At 56.1% G+C, this 21,806-nt stretch overlaps 1 protein-coding gene across 1 annotated transcript in view; it reads left to right on the top strand.

The window, feature by feature from the left end:
- CRHR1 (corticotropin releasing hormone receptor 1) overlaps nucleotides 1–21,118 on the top strand; it is a 29,144-nt gene extending 8,026 nt beyond the window's left edge. The window contains exons 4-14 of the mRNA XM_010832505.1: nucleotides 3,205–3,404; nucleotides 8,400–8,485; nucleotides 14,996–15,102; nucleotides 16,227–16,347; nucleotides 16,571–16,724; nucleotides 16,992–17,052; nucleotides 19,126–19,198; nucleotides 19,462–19,547; nucleotides 19,785–19,920; nucleotides 20,109–20,150; nucleotides 20,740–21,118. Of these exons, the coding sequence (XP_010830807.1) occupies nucleotides 3,205–3,404; nucleotides 8,400–8,485; nucleotides 14,996–15,102; nucleotides 16,227–16,347; nucleotides 16,571–16,724; nucleotides 16,992–17,052; nucleotides 19,126–19,198; nucleotides 19,462–19,547; nucleotides 19,785–19,920; nucleotides 20,109–20,150; nucleotides 20,740–20,880 (1,207 nt within the window). The 3' untranslated portion in view covers nucleotides 20,881–21,118. The remainder of the gene's footprint in view (nucleotides 1–3,204; nucleotides 3,405–8,399; nucleotides 8,486–14,995; nucleotides 15,103–16,226; nucleotides 16,348–16,570; nucleotides 16,725–16,991; nucleotides 17,053–19,125; nucleotides 19,199–19,461; nucleotides 19,548–19,784; nucleotides 19,921–20,108; nucleotides 20,151–20,739) is intronic.
- Nucleotides 21,119–21,806: the final 688 nt, after the last annotated feature.

Genomic DNA, 21,806 nt, shown 5'->3' with positions numbered 1-21,806 from the left:
CCCTCACCCCCACCCCCGCCCGGACCCCAGGCCAGCTAGCCGGCCTTTTATTCCGGAGGTAGGGGCGCCATCGTCTCCTGGCCCCTTGCATTTGGTTTCTCTTCTTCATTCTCGCTGCCTGTCTCCCTTTCTCCCCGTCTCGCACACAGACATTCATTCCCTGCAGGATTTTCTGGGCTGTTAATGTAACGTGTAAAGGTCACGTCTGCTGCAATGTTCCCCCCATGCCAGCTCCGTGCAGCCTTTTGTGAGCTTCACAGGATGAGGGAGGGAGGGAGACCGCGGAGGAACCCAGGGCACAGGGACGGGCCCAACCAAATGCTGTGAGGGCCAATTGCTCAGACTGGGCACCGCTGTGGTGCAGTGGGAAGAGCCCAGGGCAGGCGTGAAAACCCACTTCTGCCTCTTAGTGTCTGTGTGACTAAGGATAAACAATTGGCTGGGCGTCAGTTTTCTTATCTGTAAAATGGGGAGAATGAGCACCCACGTTGGCAGATGGTGTGAGGCCCATATTAGGTGCTATGGAATCCTAATCTGTACCACAGACTAGGGGCAAAAGGCTTCTCCCTTGGCCCCTCCCACTCGCATATCCCGACTAACTGTGGGAGGGGTCAGGCCTCTGACCACTGGCTGAGACCTGGTCCTGGAGACCAGGAGGGCCATCAGCTGAGCAGTGGGTTTCTGCCTTGGCTCTGGGCTGGTCTTGGCTGTGGCTGGTGCCTAGTGGTGACCTGCCTGTGTTGAAGGGGTGCTGGGGAACTGTCCAGGGCAGGAGAGAGAAAGGGTGGGGAGGTAGAGAAGCTACACTGATAGTGTGCCTTAGGCAAGTCCCAGGTGCCGCTCGTGACATTCCATTTAAAGCTCCCAGAGCCTAAACTGTGAATGTGTGAGTGAATGAACCATCTATTGAGGAAGGTTATTCAGTCAGATGTAGATATACGAAAAGTCAAAGTGTTAGTCGCTCAGTGGTGTCAGACTCTTTGCAACCCCATGGACTGTAGCCCACCAGGCTCTTCTGTCCATGAAATTCTCCAGGCGAGAATACTGGAGTAGGTAGTCTTATTCCTTTCTCCAGGGGATCTTTCCAACCCAGGGATTGAATCCAGGTCTTCTGCATTGCAGGCAGATTCTTTACCGTCTGAGCCACCAGGGAAGCCCATGTAGATATATAGGAAGATACAAAGCACTTGGCAGTTGCCTGGCACTCAGTCAGCTCTCAGTAAATACTGCTGCTTTCCCTACTGCCTCCTTGATTGTCCCACCCCCCAGATTGGCACGCAATGTGGTTATAATACTCGATTTAGAGTCCAAAGCACCTGGTGAAGAGGCTTGGTTCTTTCATTCATTGGCTTATGGCCTTGGGCAAGTCACTTAACTTCCCTGGGCCTCAGTTTTCCCATCTGTAAAAAGGGAATAACAAATCTGTAAGTTTTTAGGGGGAATAATGGCATTGCAGGGTGGATGAGGAGCAAACAAAATACACGAAGAAGGGCTTTGAAAAAACAGCACGGTCCATAATGTTATCCCTCCCTCCCCACAGCCACACACCTGCGGCTTCTCCCCTTCTCCGGGCTCAGCTCTATCCGTGGGACCCAAGGCAGATTAAAATCTCAACCTGCTTTCCTCACTGCCCTACCCCCAGCACCTCTCTGTGGTGCCACTCATGGAGGCGCCATGGTGGCACAGCGCCAGGGCTTGACCCAACTCCACCGCCTGGCTAGTCGTCGTCTCCTTGTGTCAAGCCCCAATTCCAATTTCTTTCTCTTTCAGTTAAAACACTTGGCCTCAAGGCCTCTGTCCCTTGAGCCTGGACTTGCCCGCACACCCTATGAATAGCTTTGATTAGAAAGAAAAACCAGCATTTGGTACAAGGGTCACTCAGCACTCGTGTTGCGTTCAGCAGGGAAGGGACGCCAATCTACCCAGTGCTGTTTCCTGAGAGCCTGGCTACAGGCTTGGCTGGGGAGGGGATGGCAGGCAGACCCCTGTAGGGCTTGGCAGCTGCTGATGCCCTGCACTGATGATGCTGCCCTTCATTGGTTCATGGCTCTCCCCGGCTTATCTGTACATTCTAGGGCCAGTCTTGAGTTATTAACCCACTCCCATCGTGATGGACACACTGGGCCTCCATAGGACTGGTGTGACAGCCTCGAGAGGAGAGGGGCCTGGAAGGGGAGAAAGAAGGGGCAGCATCAGGAGAGGGGCCAGGACTGTCCTCAGCCCAGCCCCCACCTGTTGGAGACCAAAAGCCCCCTGCCCTCCAGAAGTGTTACTGTGACTTCAACTCTGCTCCACTGTGCCTGTGCACACACACACACACACACGACTCCAAAAGCTCTTAATTTCCAATTAAGGGCAAACATTTGGAAGGGGATTTTGACATCCGCTTTCTAGTCCAGTTGTTTATACCCTTTTTTGAGTCACAGACTCCCTTTGAGAATCTAATGAAAGCCATGGTCCCTTTCCCAGTTGAAATGCATGTATAGAACAAATTTTTCATTAAATTTCAAAGTCTGTAAGAACCTGTAAAATTTCCAGTGGACTGAGATTAAGAATTTCTGATCAGATCCAACTACATCATTATTGATAAAGACACTCAGGCCCAGAGGCGGCAAGTGATTTGCCTGTGCTCACACAGCAAACGAGTAGCAGAGCCCAGTCTGAAGCCTGGGCTCCAAATTACTAGTTCAGTAATTCCCCACATAGTGTCTCTCTCCCTTTTTTCTCCATGATCCCTCTCAGCCAGTCCTTTCCTAGCATAGATTAGAACACAAATGTTCAGTGATTGTGGTTATCAGGTGAGCTGGAAGGTGGGCCAACTTCTTTCAGCTGGTTCCTACAGGTTCAGAGCAGATGGGGTTTGGTTCTAGAGGTGTGTGAGGGGACTGAGTCAGGGATTGGCTGGGGTTCTTCCAAGCTGTTCCAGGCTGTGAATTCTGAGCGCTCCAGTCTACACCAAGTGCAGGGCCAAGAGAAGTGTCCTCAGACTACAGAGCAGGGGACCTGGAGCATGTCCAGCCTTCCTCTAAATGCCAGCCAGGACCTCAGCTTTAACACCACCCCAGTGTCCCTGTTCCTCCTCTGCTCTGGAACCCACATTGGCTCCCTAGTGCCATAGGATCAAATTCAGATCCTTCCCTTGGTATCTCCTCTGCAGAAAAAGAGCTCATCTCCGCACCGGGGTCATTGCTGTCTTGTCCTCAGTTGGTGTGTGAATGTGGACCAGCTGGGGGGACACTGGAGTGGGGATGTTGCTCTGTCTCACCAGCCGTCTCTGCCTCCAGGACTGCACTGCAATGCTTCCGTGGACCTTATTGGTACCTGCTGGCCCCAGAGTCCTGCAGGGCAGCTGGTAGTTCGACCTTGTCCCGCTTATTTCTACGGCGTCCGCTACAATACCACAAGTAAGGAAGCCTGAGAAAGGTAGACCGTCTCCTGGGAGGTGGGACAGGATGCGGAGAACTGGGGGCTTGGTGGAGGTGGGGAAAACAATACTGACAGTGACAATGACAATACCAATACGTTCATGGGTACAGCTGCCATTGACCAAAGGCCAGCTCTGTGCTCCACTGGGCACTCTGCTGTTTACTGGGGGCACTCAGCAATACTCTGGAAGATGCTACATGTAACTATGTTATATAATTAAGGCAACTATGTTATATAATTAAGACCTCCGAGGTTCAGAGAGGTTAGGGAAATTGCCCAAGATCACCCGCTGGTAAGAGGTGAAGCTGGAATTTGCATCCAGGTCTGTCTGACACTTTCTTCTGCAGTTGACCTACTGGGTTAATGTTGGCATGAGCCATGAGGTAGGGCAGGGGTCATCAGAGTAGCCCCAACTTTGCTCAGAGAAGTTCCCAGGCCTACCCCGTGTCCTCCAGCCATGAGGTAGGGGACTCACCGTTTTAGATCCATAGGCAGGGGGCTTGCCCTTGCAGGCAGGCCCACAAGTGGGGTGGGGACAGAGGAGAACTGACCCGGGCAGGGCTTGTTCAGATACTTGATCCTCACATAAACACCCTGCTCCCCTTGGGCCCTGAGCCTCCACCTCCAGGCTTTGCAGCTTCTTGCTATGCCACCTGTCACCCTCAGAATTAATTTGCTCTCCCCTGTCAATGACTCACAGCCCCTGCTTATCAAGAGAGCAACAGCTGCAGGCCAAGGGCCCTGACCTGTCTGAGGGAGAGTGGGAGGGGGGGGTCCCTGGGTGGGCCTTTGGGGTCTGGTGGGCCTGAGCTTAGAGCCCAAAGAGGGGACAGAGGGTGATCTCAGATACCAGATAATTGTGTGACCTTTAGCACATTTTTCCCCCTCTTTTATGGTCCTCTGGCCCCTCATCTGAGGATGGAGAGGGCTGGACAACACAGCTTCTTAAGACTTTGTCCAGCTCAAAACTCTCAATTTCCTTCTCCTGCCCCTCCCCTTTTTTACCAGCTGGATTAAGGGGGCTAGGGTTGGGGGCCACAGTCCAGGAAGGGTGGGGAGGGCCCTAGGGAGGTGTTGGGACTGGTCAGGAGGCTGGAACAGCCAGACCACGCAGGCTTGTGTGTCTGCAACCGCACCCTGGACCCAGGAGGAGAAGAGAGCCTGGAGGAGGTGTGAGGAGAATGTGAGTAGGAGGAAGGGCAGAAGGGCCTGAAGAAAAGTTTGGGGTGCTCATCCTGCCAACCTCCAACTTAGTTGGGCCCCTTTTACCATTAGGAAATGGAGGCAGCGAGACGGAAATCGCCCAAGGTCCCAAAGCTTGGAGGTGGCACTGGAGCTGGGAAACCAGAGCCCTCCTGCTCCTCCACTCAGCCGGCTGGGTGCCCGGCCCCAGAGCTCCCTGGAGGGAGGCAACATTAGGGCTGGTGTATGTTGGGGGATGGGGGGCTACTTCCAGAGGGAGCCCCGCAACCCCGCTTGTAACAGCACCAGGTCCTGTCAGTCCCGCCTCCAGGGTGACTCTCACGTCTGACCCTCCCTGCCTTCCATCCCCAGTGCCGCTGCCCCAGTTCAAGGTACCTCACTCTCCAGCCCCAGTTTCTCATCCGACCCTGTCACACCCTTGCTCAGAGTCAGCCTTTCTGTGGTTCCTTCTCTGTGGCTACCGTGCGACCTACCTTTGTAGCCAGCCCTGGCCACTCCCCATGAACTGTCCCCACTCTTGTCCCCAAGGACAACTTGACACCCCCTGCTCCGAATACACCTTTAGTGCCTAGACACATGCTCCTCGATTTGTCAGCCCTGCCTTTGAGTGGAAGCCAGGAGTCCTGGGTTCTAGTCCCAACTCCACCCACAACTGGTTAAGGAGCTCTCTGCAACTGGCCCTGCCTGGGCCTCAGTTTCTCCACCTGCAGGATGGGTGGGAGGTTTGGCCGAAGTGTTCTCTTGGCTCCTTTGCTCTTCCATCTGTGATCCCAGGAGAAGAGCAGGAGGAGGTGATGGTTCCTTGAGGTGGGGGCAGGGCTAGGAGACTCCCCTTTCCAGGTGCCTCCCCTGTCACCATGATGAGAAACACCGCGTAATCAGGGGTGACTGGGAACCCAGATTTGTACCTAATCATTAGGCACCAATTAATTCGTTTACTGAGGAGGTGCTTCCAGGATGTCTAGGCCTTCTCCCGAATGCCCTCCTTCCCGCTGTATCTGATCTTCAAAGGGATGGGAAATATTTCCAAAAATATCAATTTTCCCGTGATTCTCCAGGAGGACTGCTCAGCTCAGCAATTAAAGACAAGGAGGTCGCATCCTCCCTGGAAACTTCATGCTGCCTGTTGGGCCTGTTTTCTTGCGGGATCACCTCACTTCCCACCAGAGCCTACTCCCTCCGGATGATCCAGCCTGGGAGGGACTCCAGGCTCCTGCCCCACCTGCATTCAAAAGGAGGGGCTTGAGGCAAGGGGGTGCCTCCCAGACCTGTGCCTCCTTTGATAGCGACAAGTGACATATTCTGAATCTTATGTAAGGTTGTATAAATATAGCTCCAAGACAATAATAATAAAAGCAACAGCTCACACCACATGCCAAGTAGAGCTCCACATACCCTGTATGTGTCAACTAAAAATGCCCCTCAACCATTGAGCAGGAACTCTTGTTAAGATCATTCCTATCTTGCAGATAAGGAAGCGGAGAGGCTGAAGGACTCGTCCGAGGTCACAGAGCTAGTAAAGGGTGCTGCCAGGATTTGAACCCAGGCTATCTGGGTGCTGTGCTAAATCGCCACAGTCATGTCCAACTCTGTGCGATCCTATGGACTGTAGCCCAGCAGGCTCCTCTGTCCATGGGATTTCCCAGGCAAGAATACTGGAGTGGGTTGCCATACCCTCCTCCAGAGGATCTTTGCGATCCCAGTATTGAACTCACGTGTCTTACATCTCCTGCATTGGCAGGCGGGTTCTTCACCACTGTACCACCTGGGAAGCCCTGTCTGGGTGACGAGTTCTTAACACTATAGTGCGCTGCCTCTCTTAAGGCAACGCCCCCTCCTCTGCCCTCATGCTCCTTCCCACCAGATTCTCTGGCACCAAGTCCCTTTGTTTGCAGACATCTGGGAACAGCCTCTGGTCCAAGGCACCTCCCATCCACCGCAGACACATAGGATTCCCCAGCTCCCTTGCCTCCCCCTAGGCCTCCCTGAAACCCCAGCCATGGAGCCCTCAGCCCTCTGCTAACTTCTCTCTCATTTAGCAATTAGGAGGGAATGAGCAGCATCTTCAGCTCTGCCGGGACTTGGGTCCAATGGCAGGGAAGCTGAGCAGAGCTTTAAAAATCCACTTAGCCTCATTTCCCCGCTGCTGCTATGGGCGAGCAGCCTCTGAGCAGAAGGGCCAGGGAGCGGGGTTTAGAGAGGAGGGAGAGCCAGGCAAAGGTTCCCGCTCCCAGGCAAGCGGCAGCAAATCCCACCCCCACCCCCCCAACACATGGCCCCATCCTCTCCCTCTTGTCTGGTGCTGCCAGCAGAGACATGTTCCCGGCTGGGTGGCACCCTGGGGATCAGCTGATGTAGCCCTCCCTCTTGCACATGAGGAGAGCGTCCCAGGAGGCGACCTGACCGATGCTACTCATGCAGCAGGGGCCCCCATCTGCCTCCTGTGGGGTCCTCTGCCCCTGCAGGGCTCCAGGCTTGGGGACTGGGGTCCGAGCAGCTTCCCCCGCCCTCCTCCAGCCCTGCTGGGGTCGAGATGTGACATGCAGGTTAGTGTGAACCATGGAGAGCCCTCCAGAGGGGAGGGGCTCTGGTGGAAATGGCTCAAGGCTCTTCCAGCCAGCGCTGCCTGGAGTCAGGGCCAGAATTCACTCAAGAAAACATATTTAGAGCCACTAATGCCTAAGAGGGGTCCAGAGTGGGGCAGAGTGACCTCTCCCAGCAAAGGAGAAAAAGGTCAAGATGTGAATGTCCCTCGGATCCCTCCCGCCTGGGCATGAGGGCCCCGGTGTCCCCAGAGAGTGGGCAGAAAAGAGAGTGTCCCAGAGCCCTTTAGCCAGCCTCGATTTAGACCTCAGGCGATTCCCGATGTCCTTCGGAAGTGACGCATTCTGGCTTCCAGCCTGGTGGTAGCCTGGACCTCTTGCCCTTCCTCCAGCCACTCTCCTGTCTTTTTTCCCAAGTGCCAGGCTGGGAGCCTGTTCAACCAGATCTTAATAATAAAATACTTGCTACAGGTGACCCACTCCCCTGACATCCCCCAGCACACCCCTCATCTCCGGCCACCTGTCATCTTCTGCCCACCGTGCTTGCTCGCACCATGTGACCCTCCAACATGAGGCCAGCTGTAGGGAAATGGCAGCCTGGAGACCTTCCCTGTCCCCTGCCCTGTGAGCCCCACGCCCTGTGAAAGCCTGCCACGTGAGGACCCCCCAGGGGGTAGCTTACCCTGGTGAGTCCTGCCCTACGAAGCCTGTCAGTGCACCGTGCCACGCAAGCTGCCACCACACACCTTCCGCATCACGCCCGGCCTCGAGAGTGAGAACTGAGTCATCAGGACTCACCCTCAGCTTTGCTGCCATGTGAGAGCCTAAAATGGGAGGTTTCTCAGCAGGGCGCCCACCGTGTAATCTGCCTCACACTGGGGCCTGCGAGGAGACAGCCCAGTGAGCCAGTCAGGCCTCTGCCCCTGGGCCAGTCCCATGGGTGTGATCGTGCCAGCGTGGGTGGGCACAGCCGTGGCCCCATGGGCAGCCTTTGGGGTCACCATTGTACCTCTGTTGGGGGCCAATGGCAGAAAGAGGCAGGAAGATGGAGATAATAAGAAAGCCCCTCTCCCCAGCTTCAACCTAGGGCCCCCCAGCAAGCCGGCCCCTGGGCTGCCCCAGATGGACGGGTAGATGGACATACGAATGGCAGGTAGATAGACGCTCGGGTTACTCCTCTTTGGGAGAGGAGCCTGGGGTCATTCTGACTTGCCCTTCTTTTTCCAGACAACGGCTACCGGGAGTGCCTGGCCAATGGCACATGGGCCGCCCGCGTGAACTACTCCGAGTGCCAAGAGATCCTCAGCGAGGAGGTGAGGCTCCAAGCCAGCTGCCCACTGAGGCCTGGGCCTGGGCCCCCGGCGCGGCTCTGTGCCTGCTACTGGCCCGACAGGGTGGGGAGCCAGAGGCTGGTGTCCATGCCCTGCAGAGAGAAGGCGACTGGGGAGCCAGATCTAGGCCAGCCGTGAGCAGGCACGCCCGAGGGAGCATGAGCTGAGAGGGCAGCGGGTGGGCTCTGACAGCGGTGAGTTGAGCCTCCATTCCTTCCTTCCTCACTGGAGCCGGTTCTCATCTGTGTTCTTCCCCACCCACCTGAGCGACACATCCAGGTCTGGCCAGGGTCCCCCCTCAGGATCCAGGATGCGGGTAGGGGGAGCCATGGAGCTGGAAAAAGCCCTTGAAGAGCCTTTTAAATATTTAAATATTTTTGAGAAAGATGCTGCTCACACCTAATACAAAATTCAAAAGGTACAAATGGGAAAACAGAAAAGTCTCCCTCCCAGCCGCGTCCGAGTCACTGGGTTCCCTCTACCCCGCCCAGCGGTAACCATTTTGCCAGTTTCTTAAGTATTCTTTCAGAGACAGTCTCTGCACAGACATGCAATTATGTAGATTTATTCCTTTTTGTGTGTTTTTCACCCAAACTTTGTAGATTATACATGTTCGACACCTTGCTTTTTTCACGTAATCATCCATCTTGGTGATTGTTCCGTGTAAGTGCCTAAAGAGCGTCTTCATTCTTTTTTTCACATTTGCATAATATCACACTGTACAGATGTACAGATAGCTTAGTTAACCCGTCTTTGTTCTCAGTCTTTGGTTATGACAAACAGCGCTGCTGTGAAGAATCTTTCAAGGGTGACGTTTGGCAGACGCACGGGCATGTCTGTTGCCCTGCTGTTGCTGCCACCTCTGAGCCCTGACCCCTCACCTGCATCTTCATCCTCCAGTGGATGCTGAGGAAGGTGGGGGTCATGGAGCTGGAAGAAAAAGTGGGCAAAGGGCAGATGGAAGACGCCCCAAGTTGCCCAAAGGCCCCAGGCTACTGGTGTGGCAGTTCGGAGAATTCCAGTGCCTAAATGATCTAAATTGAAAGAGACCTTGTGGACCCTCCATCCCATCTTTTTTTTTAATAACTTTTAAAATTTATTTATTTTTGGCTGCTCTGGATCTCCGTTGCTCAGCGGGCTTTTTTCCTAGTTGCGGTGTTCTGGGGCTGCTTTCTTGTTGCAGAGCACAGGCTCTAGGGCGCACAGGCTTCAGTAGTTGTGGTACATGGGCGCAGTACCAGGCTGCATGCAGCTCCATGGTACTCTGTGCAGTACCACCCTGCGCTTTAATTGTCCTAAGGGCTTCCCTGCTGTCTCTGTGCAAAGAACCCACCTGCAGTGCAGGAGCCTCAAGAGACTCGGTTTGATCACTGGGTCAGGACGATCCCCTGGAGGAGGGCATGGCAACCCACTCCAGTATTCTTGCCTGGGAAATCCCATGGACAGAGGAGCCTGGCGGGCTACAGTTCATGGGGTCACAAAGAGTCAGACACGACTGAAGCGACTTAGCACGCACACACGCACTGGGTCTGCAGAGCCTGAGGCTGACCAAGTGTCTCCAATCAGAGGTTACCAACCTCCTGTCTGAGGACAGACACCTCTCCTCCGCCCCAGAGGAGCAGGCGTCTGTCCCCTTCTTGGAGTCTGCAAAGCTGGAGACGCCACCGCTGCTTTCGACCTCCCCCGCTGCCCCCTGCATGGAAGCTTCCTGAATGTCAGAGGACATTCACGGCCCCCCAAATCTCTCCTGCTCTAATTTAAGCCCCTTCCTTCTAGTTGGCTGACCTTCTAGTTGGGGGACCCTCAGCAACTGCCTTGTTCCCAGCACCCTTCAAAGACTCAGGGGCAGAGGTCAGCTGCCCTCAGCCTTTCCTTCTCTCCATCCTGCAGCCCCCATCCCTTCTGCCAGGGCTCAGTCTCTCGCTCTCTCCACCAGCGGGCTCGGGGGGGAGAAGAATTAGGAAGCGCCAGCTTCTCACCACGCCCCTCTTCGGCAGTATAAGGGGAACAGCACGAGGCTGTTGGCGGCAGGAGCTTTGAGATTTGGATTCTGGTTTCAGCACCTGTACCTGGGCAGGTAACTCTCAGTAAGCCTCAGCTTCCTGGTGTGTAAAAGGCGGAAGAGCTATTCTGTACCATCTCTGCCGCCTAGGGGAGGGAGGCTGGTGTCCGCCTGAGCCTTGGCCTGTAGAGGGCGCTCCATCCATCCGCCACCCTTCTTGCTCTCATCACCTGCGCTCCGGGGAGGTTGTAGTGTTCACCTGGAGAACGGGGTGATGAGGGATCATGGATGAGTTCATAGGTGACACGGGCACCCCCTTTGTCTGGTGGCAGCCCTCACCCCCGCCCGGCTTGCCCCGCCCACCCTTTCCACGGCAGCCCCTGCTGGCCCCTTTGCCTAGCACTCTGGGTAATCAATTAATTTAATTAGTGAAAACGCCATCCTCTTCTGCCCGCCCCCAGCCTCGCCAGACCCCTCGCCACTCCCAGGATTCCCGTCCCCTCCTGGAGCTACTGCAAAGAGGAAGAGAAAAGTCGCCAATTAAATGGAGCCGCCGGTTTCTCAGCCCTGGGCCGGGCTCAGCCCTAATTACGCGCCGCCGCCCCTGGGGGAACTGCAGATAATGGATTCGCAGAACGGCTGCCTGTGAAATGGGACTTGCGAGGGCGCGCAGAGGCCAGGCCAGGGCGGAGACCTGCCCACAGCCATCACCACCAGGGACAACCCCCAACTTGGGGAGCTTAGCTTGAAGCATGGGCCGGCCCTACACTGACCCCACCCACCCCCAGACACCTCCTGCCCCTCCCCACACACATTTGTCTCCCTCCACTGCAGACACCCCCACCCCCACTGCCCCAGACAACTCTCTCGTCCACATCCCTCCCCACCTCCCTTGTCACTTGCACACACCCTGAGCACAGGTTGCCCTGGACTCCAGCACATCCTGGGACACCCTTTGATGGAATAGGAAAGGGACTCTGAGGGTGTAGGCTTGTGGGCTGGCGTTCACGGCTCACAGAGGGCGTTGGTTCAACCAGGGCTTCTGAAAAGCCCTGGTTGAACTTGCTCAGATGAAGATTCTGACTCAGTGGGTCTGGGGTGGGGCTTCAGACTGCATTTCTTAAGATTCCTGTGAGCTCCTAGATGATGCTGATGTTGCAGGTCTGGAGACCACTGTTTGGGGAGCAAGGGGCTGGAGGGCCCAGGGGTGGAGTCAGAGAGCAGCTCTGGAAACCCAGGGCAGTGGGGAGGAAGAGCCACAAAAATGGGGCAGGAGGGGGTGGGAGAGAGGGCAGACAGGGTACTTGGCCGGGGCAGTGGGCACCTGGCAGAGAGAACCCATCACACATCCCGAAAAGGCATCAGTGCAGGTCTGACACTGGACCGGGGGTTTCTTGCAGAGAGTCTGGTCGTGCGGGCACAGCAGAGTGGCCTCCACCCAGTGCCACCCTCCTCAGGGTACCTGCCAGCTTCAGGTCCCCAAACCGGACAGGACAGAGTATCACTCAGGTCCCCAGGGACTGGCTGTGTCCACCTGTCCTTTGGGCATCCCAGCTGCTTCTGCAGTTAATGGTGGCTTTCTCTCAGGAGGGTATCTCTCAGGGTGTCATCAGGGTCTCTTGGAGTGTCACTGGGTGTCTCTAGGATGTTGCCAGCTGTTCTCTCTGGGTGAACTTGAACACCTCTCAGGGTATCACTGACTAGCTTTTGGGGATGGTGGGCCATTTCTCCCAGTGATGCTGGCCGTCTTTCAGGGTGGCCCTGTCATCTCTCCAGCTGTCTTCTCAGACTCCCTCTGCACTGTACCCCCCTCCCCTGCCCCCGTTGCCTTGCTGTTTCTCACATTACATTAGGCTGATGTGGCAGGTGGGAAGCAGGACTCAAACCCAGCCTGGGCCCTCCTTGGCCCAGCTCCAGGAGGCAGGCAGAGGTGGCACCTGGATGGTTTGGCCCAATTCTCCCCCTTTCAGCCTCAGTGGAGAAAACCCCTCATAAGCCCCCAACCTCCCTGTAGAAGCTCCCCAAGAATTCTGAGTCCAGGATGAAGACATTGGCTCTGTTTGCAGTCCATGCTTATCCCCCAAGGAACACACTGCGGGGACAGAAAGGAAGTTCTGTAAGGCCAGGGAGACCTGGATGCTGATGTTGGCCCTGGCCACTGGGCCAATTATGCACCCTCTTCAACTGGAAAAATGGGGACAGAAGAACAGTCTCAGAGGGCAGTTGTGAGAAAGAAAAGCAGTGATGTCTGTAAAGCCCCTGGCATGGTGCCCAGCATGCAGTAGGTGGTTAATAAATGACACATCCCACCCTAAGCCAAAGCACTCTGGCCCAGCCTGCTCTAGGGGGCAGTGAAGGGCCTCCCTGACATGGTTGCCCCCTTCCCTGGGCAGTACATGTATCAGAGGTGTCACCCTTTCTGGGCTCCGCAGACGCTGTCTTTACTCAGGGGCTTTGCAGCATGGATTTGTGGAAAATTTAATAAAAGGAAATTAAATATCAGTTCCAGACAGCCTGGATATGTGCATATCTGCTGGAGTCTCTGGAATAGGCATCTACCTCCAAGCACTCAGAGATGTGACCCCCTGCCCCATGCGCATTTATATGATGGCAATGGATACCCTCTGCCCACCCCCATCCATTTTCACCTTGGTGGGTCTCAGTCCTTCAGGGCCTGAGCTGGTAATGTGATCTGTCATGTTCCTGAAAACCTCTTCCAGGAAAACCAGCCCCTAGAACAGCTGCCCAGCCCCTTCTTCGGTGAGGGTGCTCCTTCAGTGCAGAAGGGGCTGGGGAGAGCAGGGCAGGGAGGGCTTCACCCCTTCTCGCATGCCTGCTAGGTATCTTGCTGCAGAGGTACCCTCGTCCTTGGGTGGGTGGGGGGGGAGTTTGGGCCTCAATCTTCTCATCTGGAAAATGGGTACAGCTGGACTTGATCCCTTGGGATTAGGTCTGACGCCCATGGATTCTGGAATTCCAACAAGAGGGTCCAGGGAGAGTCAGGAGGAGCTCTGGTGGCTTCAAAAGGGCGAAGAAGTCTTCCTTTGGGCTCGTCTTTTTCTCAGTATTTGCTGGTTTCTATGCCTCATAATGTCCAGGCCCCACCCCAGAACCTGGGAAGGGTGAGGGAGGGAGAGATTAACAGCAATCCCCTCTCCGGAAAGGCAGTAAAGAATCTGCCTGCAATGCGGGAGACCTGGGTTCAATCCCTGGGTTGGGAAGATCCCCTGGAAAAGGGAAAGGCTACCCACTCCAGTATTCTGGCCTGGAGATTTCCATGGGCTGTATAGTCCTTGGGGTTGCAAAGAGTTGGACACGACAGAGCGACTTTCACTTTCCAACACCCATTTTTTCCTCCTGCACTTGACACACCGTCCCGGGGCCCCACTGTGCCATGCTCTGGTTTCTAGCCTCTTTCCTCTTGGGACCTAGAAAAGGGTGAAAGGGGCCCTTGCTCTCGCAGGGTCAGGAGTCTGCAGACGCTGGGCACTGAGGACCACCGGTGGGGAGCCCTATCATGGGTGGGGACCCGTTTGCTGCCTCAGCACCTTGCCAATCTGTGCGTGAAGGTGAGAGGTGGTTTGAAGTTCAGAGACCTCGAACAAGTCCATGTATTTCTAGGCCTGTTTTTCTGCAAAATAATATACAGACCTCCTACCAGTTCTTCCCCAGCATTGCCCTGAGGGTTTGACAGGATGACAGATATGAAAATACTCTGTAAACAGGAAGGCTTCAACGCTCAGGGAGTGTACGGCAATTGGAAAGGGGGCTGTGGTGATATGAAAATACTCTGTAAACAGGAAGGCTTCAATGCTCAGGGAGTGTACAGCAATTGGAAAGGGGGCTGTGGTGTGAATGAAATGAATTAAGTAATAACATAGGGAACTTCGTTTTAGTCCTGAGAGGGGACCCCAGTGACTTGGAGCAGACCTCTGGGGCCAACCCAGGAAGCAAGTTATGGTGCCTAGAGATGTTTTTTAAGGTTTCAAGTGATTCTGTGGATGCTAGTCCACAGCGACTGCCTTCCCCCCGGTCGCTGATAGGAGCGGGCTTGAATTGCGGCGGGAGGGGTTTAGGGGTGATGGAGAGGATGGTGACTCGACTCCGAATAGGAGGAGTCCTGGGGCTTGGGGTCTGCACCCGCAAGTGTTGGGACTGGATGGAGACGTGAGTGTGAGAACGCAGCTGTGATCTGTGCACGCACGTTTGTGCACGCGGGGTGGGGAAGCCTCTGGTAGGTGGAGATTTCACATTAACTGATATTTTCCCCACAGCCCAGAGCAGCACACAGAGCATGGGATTTGGGGACAGACAAGACTCAGATGGGGCGGCACTGCTCTAGGGCCACGCCTGACGCGTAGCAGGCTCAGGAAGGGCTAACTGTCATCATCACCGGCACCCGGGGGTGTGGCTGTCCTGGCACCGCCTGTGGGTGGGGGTGCAGCGGTGCCGGGGTCTCACCTCTGCCCCTCCCCTCTCTCTTACCTCAGAAGAAGAGCAAGGTGCACTACCACATCGCTGTCATCATCAACTACCTAGGCCACTGCATCTCCCTGGCGGCCCTCCTGGTGGCCTTTGTCCTCTTTCTGCGGCTCAGGTGAGGAGGCCCTGGCACTGCCCCCCGCCCAGCCCCCTGGGCCTTGAGCGGGGCAGAGAAGTAAGATAACAAGAGGCAGTTTGGGTGGGGGCTGCTGGGAAAGGGGAGTCCTGCCCCCTCACTTCATGGGACAAGGTGACAAATACAGATGTCCCAGGTCTCTTGGAGCATCTGGCAGGGTCACTTCTGTACCCCTGCCAGTGACTGGGGTCACGGGAGGGGAAGGGGTTGGCCAAAGCCCAGGCTCTCCTGGAGTCACCCACTCAGTCTGGACTGCTGCACGCATTTGGCTGACTAGGAAGGTGGAGCCCCCGCTTTGGGTTTGAACCTGCCTGGGCCCAGCATGACTGCCAAGGATGCAGGTGGAAGCACTGGCTGGGTCTGTGCCAGGAATGGGGGGTGAGAATGGGCTGAGCATCAGGGCTGAACTGGGAGGGAGCCATCTCGCTGGAGGCTGAGCCTCAAACCTGGAGCTACAAGGAGAGAGGGATGCCCGTGGGAGAAGGGCATTCCAGTTGGCAAGCAGCCCCTGGTCCCTTCAGCGCTGGCCATGTAGCAGGCTCTGTCCCAGAGCTTAGGTCTGAGGTGACATGAAGTGAAGTGCAAGTCGCTCAGTCGTGTCCGGCTCTTTGTGACCCCATGGACTACAGTCCGTGGAATTCTCCAGGCCAGAAAACTGGAGTGGAAGGAAAGTAGCCTTTCCCTTCTCCAGGGGATCTTTCCAACCCAGGGATCAAATCCAGGTCTCCCGTCTTGCGGGTAGATTCTTTACCAGCTGAGCCAGAAGGGAAGCCCAAGAATACTGGAGTGGGTAGCCTATCCCTTCTCTAGCGGATCTTCCTGATCGGAATCGAACTGGGGTCTCCTGTATTGCAGGTGGATTCTTTACCAACTGAGCTATCAGGGAAGCCCCTGCTTAGGTCTGGGCAGGCCACAATTAGGAAGGGACCTGTGATGTAAAGAGAGCCTCTGATGCCACCTCCCAGTGTGAAGTGGGGTTAGCCACCTGCCCCTGCTCGGAGCCTCAGCTGCCCCTCCATACATCTGGGCTGGAGTGAGGCCGATCCCTCATCTTCTCCCTCCTCCTCTGCCTCCTGTCACCCACCCGCCTCTGCTGCCCCCAGGAGCATCCGGTGCCTGAGAAACATCATCCACTGGAACCTCATCTCAGCCTTCATCCTGCGCAATGCCACGTGGTTCGTGGTCCAGCTCACCATGAGCCCCGAAGTCCATCAGAGCAACGTGGTGTGTCCTGGGGGGGCAGGCCCAGGGTCAGAGGAAGGGTCTGGGTGGGGCGGCCCTGGAGGAGCAGGGACGGGAACCAGGCCTTGGAGCCCATAGTGCCAGAGTGGATCCCAGGGGTGCCCCCATCCTGCCCGGAGGAGGCCCCAGGCCCAGGGTGGGCTGCTGTTTCCTCGCATCCCCACCCCCCTTGGTTAATCATCACCTCCGATGGGGTGGGCGGCAGGGCTGGTGCAGGCTGGTGACAGCCGCCTACAACTACTTCCACGTGACCAACTTCTTCTGGATGTTCGGCGAGGGCTGCTACCTGCACACGGCCATCGTGCTCACGTACTCCACAGACCGGCTGCGCAAGTGGATGTTTATCTGCATCGGCTGGGGTGAGCGGCCAGCCCCCTGCCCCGACTGGGCCGTCCTCCCCCAACCCAGGCCCGGGTCAGGCCAGGTGAGGGTGGTGGGGTGTGCACACAGCCCTTCATCCCTACCTGGGGTCGGGGACAGTGGGAACATTTCAAAGGAGGCGTGATGAGCCAGTGAGTACCTGGGAGACCCCTGCCCACCTCCAGGCCCTGGGCTGTGCTGGGGTCTTCCAGGTCTGCATCCCGCAGACTCCACTGACAGGTCCTCTGACACCGGTCTCCCCCCAGGTGTGCCTTTCCCCATCATTGTGGCCTGGGCCATTGGGAAGCTGTACTACGACAATGAGAAGTAAGTCACCTCCTCTTCACTGCCCTCAGGGCCCCCTGAGCCCCAAGGCCCAGGTTCCCAGCCCAGCTATGCCTGACCCTCCCCAAGGACCTTCAGCCGTGTCAGCTTCCCCATCAGGGCCACAATTTCTTTATCCATGTGGGGAGGCTCCTGGAGGTCAGACTCAATCTGTGGATCCCTAGCAATGCTCTGCCTGAGGTGGGGCTGGACAGGTGGGTTGAGGCTGTCAACAGGACAGGCTCTTTACCTGTCTCGGCTTTCATGACAAGCAGAACAGACTAAAGGTTACTGGAAGTCCCTGGAGCCAAACCACCCAGGTTATGAATTGTGACTCCATCACTAGGTAGCTTTATGACCTTGGGGCAGTTCCTATAATGTGCCTCAGTTTTCTCATCTGCAAAATGGGCATCCTCATAATAGTGCCTTCCCTCAAAGAGTTGTTAGGGGAATGACATGAATTAATATATATATATATATATATCAAGCATTTAGAATAGAGTCTGACACATAGGAAATGCGTATAAATGTTTTCTATTAATAAAGACATGTTTTAGCAAAAGGTTACGTGGATTTAATAGAAACTGATCCAATCTCAGAGATTCCTTACATCTTTCAAGTCTTGAGCTGTATTTAAATAGAAGCAGGTGTTTCCAGTTGCCCCTGAAAACTTCACTTCTGGTGCTGTGGTTTTCAGCCTTGGCTCACATTAGAATCACCTGGGAAGCTTTAAAAAGTACTGATGGCCAGTCTTGCCCTCCAGAGAGTTGGATGTCATTGGTCTGAAGTGTCATCTGGGCACCAGGAGTTTTTAAACCTGTCCAGGTGATTCTAATATGAAGCTAAACTTAAGAACCACTGTAAGAGAGAGGCAGAAAAAGTGGACTTTGAGAAGGCCAGGGGATGTGCCAGAATCTTCTTTGTCAAAGTGTCCTCAGGAACCCACTGTCTGACTGGGGTTCCAGGCTGCCTCCATCACTGTGGCTGTTCCCGTCCAACCCTGACAAGGAGCCTGGAAAATTATATACACATTTATCAAGGTGATCCTTCCTGACTCCGGCCCAGCCTGGCTGTGGCTCTCTCTGTATTTGCGTAACTGGTGGGGTGGGGGCCTGGGCTGGGCGTCGAGGGCAGCTGACAGAACTAGGGGCCTGGCAGTGATTCCCAGGATGGCGACCTGGGTCCCAGAGCAGGAGCATTGTAAATCCTGTGCCTGAAGGTGTGCAGGTGAGTACAGGGAAGAGAGGACGGGTTTCAAAAAGCTGCCCAGTGTGTGCATCTGGGCACATCTTGGAGCCAAAAGGATGGCTGAGTTTGGCGGAAAGTCCGTCTGAGCGTCTCTGGAGCTCCACCTTGTGGTAAGATGCTGGCACTGCATCAGAAGGGATGCAGGTGGGAGACCTGAGAGAACCTGCAGACCCCAGGGCCAAGGACTGGACCTGGCCCCAGGACAGTTTGCCTTTGGTCCTTTTGAAAACTTGAACTTGTCTCCAACCTTGAAAAAGTCAAGAGGTTTCAGTTTCCTGTTTATGGAAGCATCATGATTTCTAGCTACTGTGGACTCTCGTGATGAGAGTGTAGCGTCTCTGCACAAGGCTCTAGGACTTTCCGATGTGCCCCACACCAACCCACTCCCTAAACCGCCCTAGCTCTTGCTGGAGGTGACATCACGAAAATGCAAAGCAACTCTGCCTCTCGTGGCAGGTGTTAGCTACTGGGGTGGGGAGTGACTGCATGACAGGTACAGGGAAGGTCCCCCTCTGGGCATGTGCCAGAGCTACAGTGGGGACTGTGTGTGTTGGGCCCATGCCTATTCTATTCAGCGGGCTTTCCCACAATCCCCCTCCCTGCCACAGTGCCCGATTCCAGCTTTACATCTCAAAGGATGCTGTCCATTCTGCAGATGGAATAACTGAGGCATTGTGGTGGGATCTTGACCTTCTGCCCGGGTTAGAAGTGGGGCACCCAGATCCTGGCTTTTGGCCCCAGTTCCTCCCTGGCCCAGCGCTGCTCCCCCCTCATGCTACTGACCTGGATCTGGACGACCCTTCTCCTCTCATTTCTGTGGCCTTCCAGGTGCTGGTTTGGCAAAAGGCCTGGGGTGTACACTGACTACATCTACCAGGGCCCGATGATCTTGGTCCTGCTGGTAAGAACCTGGGTAGGAGGGCGGTGGGGGCGGGGCTCGTGGGGAAGAAGCCAGCAGTACTTACCATGGACTGAAAGTTTTCCTCTGCCTAGAGGTAGGGGGCACGGGGCCAGGGTTATGCTGGGCTCACACAGATAGAGGGAGAGCAGCAGGGTGGCAGAGGCCAGACCCAGGACAGCTGAGTCCTTGTCCTGTCCCCCACCTTCCCACCAGCATCTTGCACACACCATGCCCAGGCCATTCCACTGTGTGTCAAATTACAGATCAATTTCATCTTCCTTTTCAACATCGTCCGCATCCTCATGACCAAACTCCGGGCATCCACCACCTCTGAGACCATTCAGTACAGGTAACCAGACCTGCCTCCCCCACCTGTGGGGGGCTTCAAAGACCCCACCTCTGACCCAGGGTTTCCCCCCAGGCCTGAGAGTCCCTCCTGAAACCCCAGCTCCGCCCCTGTCTCAGACATTCCAAGGATGTGCTACAACCCTCCCCCAGACCCAGTCCTGTTCACCAAGTGCCAGGCTCCAGTTCCTTCCTGGGGTGGGCTGTGACTCTGGGCCTCCTTCCCACCCCTCACCCTCAGGAAGGCTGTGAAGGCCACTCTGGTGCTGCTCCCCCTCCTGGGCATCACGTACATGCTGTTCTTCGTGAACCCTGGGGAGGACGAGGTCTCCAGGGTCGTCTTCATCTACTTCAACTCCTTCCTGGAATCTTTCCAGGTACCTACCCCTCCCCCACCCCACCCAGCCTCCCAGCCCCGGCCTGTCCCCCTGCCTGTCCCCTGTTCCTCTTTGGGTGGGGATTCTCCCAGGCAGGGGCCTGGAAGGGCAGGAGGTTGGGGGCGACTCTGAGCCTGGGTGAGGCCACGCCTGCCCCAGTCCCTTGACCCGCCTTCCCTCCACCCCAGGGCTTCTTCGTGTCTGTGTTCTACTGCTTCCTCAACAGCGAGGTGAGGACCCGGGGCCCCAGAACTCAGGACGGCAGGAGGCCTGCTGAGACCAGAGGCTGTCTGTAGCTGCCTCCTGCCTGCCACACACCAACTCCGTCCTCTCCACTCCGTTCTCCTGGTTCTCTCCCCTGGCTCCCTCCTCCCAGCTACCAGCCCCTATAGGGATATTGTTGGGAGTTCGGGGAGGGTCCCTGCCACTTGCCACTCAGCTGCTGCGGTAACAAGCCCGGTTCTTAGCAGTGGGTGTAGGGGGTCAGAAGCTGGGACTCCAGTCTCATCAATGAGTCTGTGAAATGGGTTGTAAAACCAGGAAGCTGAGCCCTAGGGCAGGAGGTTGAGGGCAGACATGTGTGGGTTGAGGGTAGAGATTCTTCATGGCCAAGGGAATATGGCACCTTTGGGTGGATTCAAAAAAGACACCCTTTCCTCATAACGCTTGAGAAAACTGTCCTAACAAATATGCAAATCAACGATGGTGATGATGTCAATGCTGCCCTTCCTAGGTGGCTCCCTGGATGGCTGCTTGTGGGGGTGGGAGCGGGGGTTTGAAACCCGGGCTCAGACCCTGTGCTCTGCTGTGTACCCACAGGTCCGCTCTGCCATCCGGAAGAGGTGGCACCGCTGGCAGGACAAGCACTCAATCCGTGCCCGCGTGGCTCGCGCCATGTCCATCCCCACCTCCCCCACCCGTGTCAGCTTTCACAGCATCAAGCAGTCCACAGCAGTGTGAGCTGGAGGGCCACGGACCGGCCCCCGAGATCTATGGCTGGGGAGATGGCCGCCGGGCTTAGCCGGCCACCCTGTCTGTGGAGGGGACCAGCTCCCTCCCACACCCTCTACCCCCAGGCTCAGCTGGCGCTGAGAGTCCTGGAGGCCCCTCCCCAACCCCCAGCTGAGCAGAAGTTCCAGGCCTTTGGCAGCAGTCAGGGCCACAAGATGAGTGGAAAATAGCCTATAGGCCTGGGCTGGGCCCAGGGCCTCTGGCTTCTCTCTGCCCCCATCTTCCCTGGAAAATGGACTGGACACGCAGCCTGGGAGCTGGACGGTGGGGAATCCAAAGCTGCACACGAGTCCCTTCAGAGCACAAGATGACAGCCCACTGGAGACCCCAGGATGTCCTCAGAGACTGTAGGGGCCCATTCGCTGCCCCACAGGCATCATGGGAAACTCTCGTCACAGTATCCAGGCCACCATGAGGATGCCTCCAGGCCTTAGCAGCACTGCACCACTGGGAACCAAGGCTCTGTTGTCAGAAGCCCTGGAGACATTGTTAGAAATCAGATGGCATCTTCAGACATCAGGCTGCATAACTGAAATCCTCCCAAACACCAGTCATCTGACCCCATGGCCCTGCCACCAGAAACGCCCTGCCTCGCTGCCTCACACCCTTGGACCTTTACTGCTGCCCACCCCACACAGGCTCCCCGTCCTTAGCCTCCTGCCCCAGGTGTCCCCCCTTTGTGAGATGATGGGGATGTGGGAGGGTGACAGAAGCCAGTGTGTGCCCCCACCAAAGCCAGCCTCCCTTTGAAGGGGGCAGAGAATGCCGGGGCCACCCAGCCCACTGGCTTCAGTGACCCGGCCTCTGGGACCCAACCCCTCTGCTGGCCAAAGGGGCCCTGTGGCCCTTGGATGACCTCTGGGATGGCATCACTA

The sequence above is a fragment of the Bison bison genome, unplaced genomic scaffold, assembly GCF_000754665.1.
Source record: "Bison bison bison isolate TAMUID 2011002044 unplaced genomic scaffold, Bison_UMD1.0 scf7180017861046, whole genome shotgun sequence".
NCBI lineage: Eukaryota > Metazoa > Chordata > Mammalia > Artiodactyla > Bovidae > Bison > Bison bison.
Note: the sequence above shows the minus strand (reverse complement) of the source record. Positions and strands in the feature narration are given on the sequence as shown.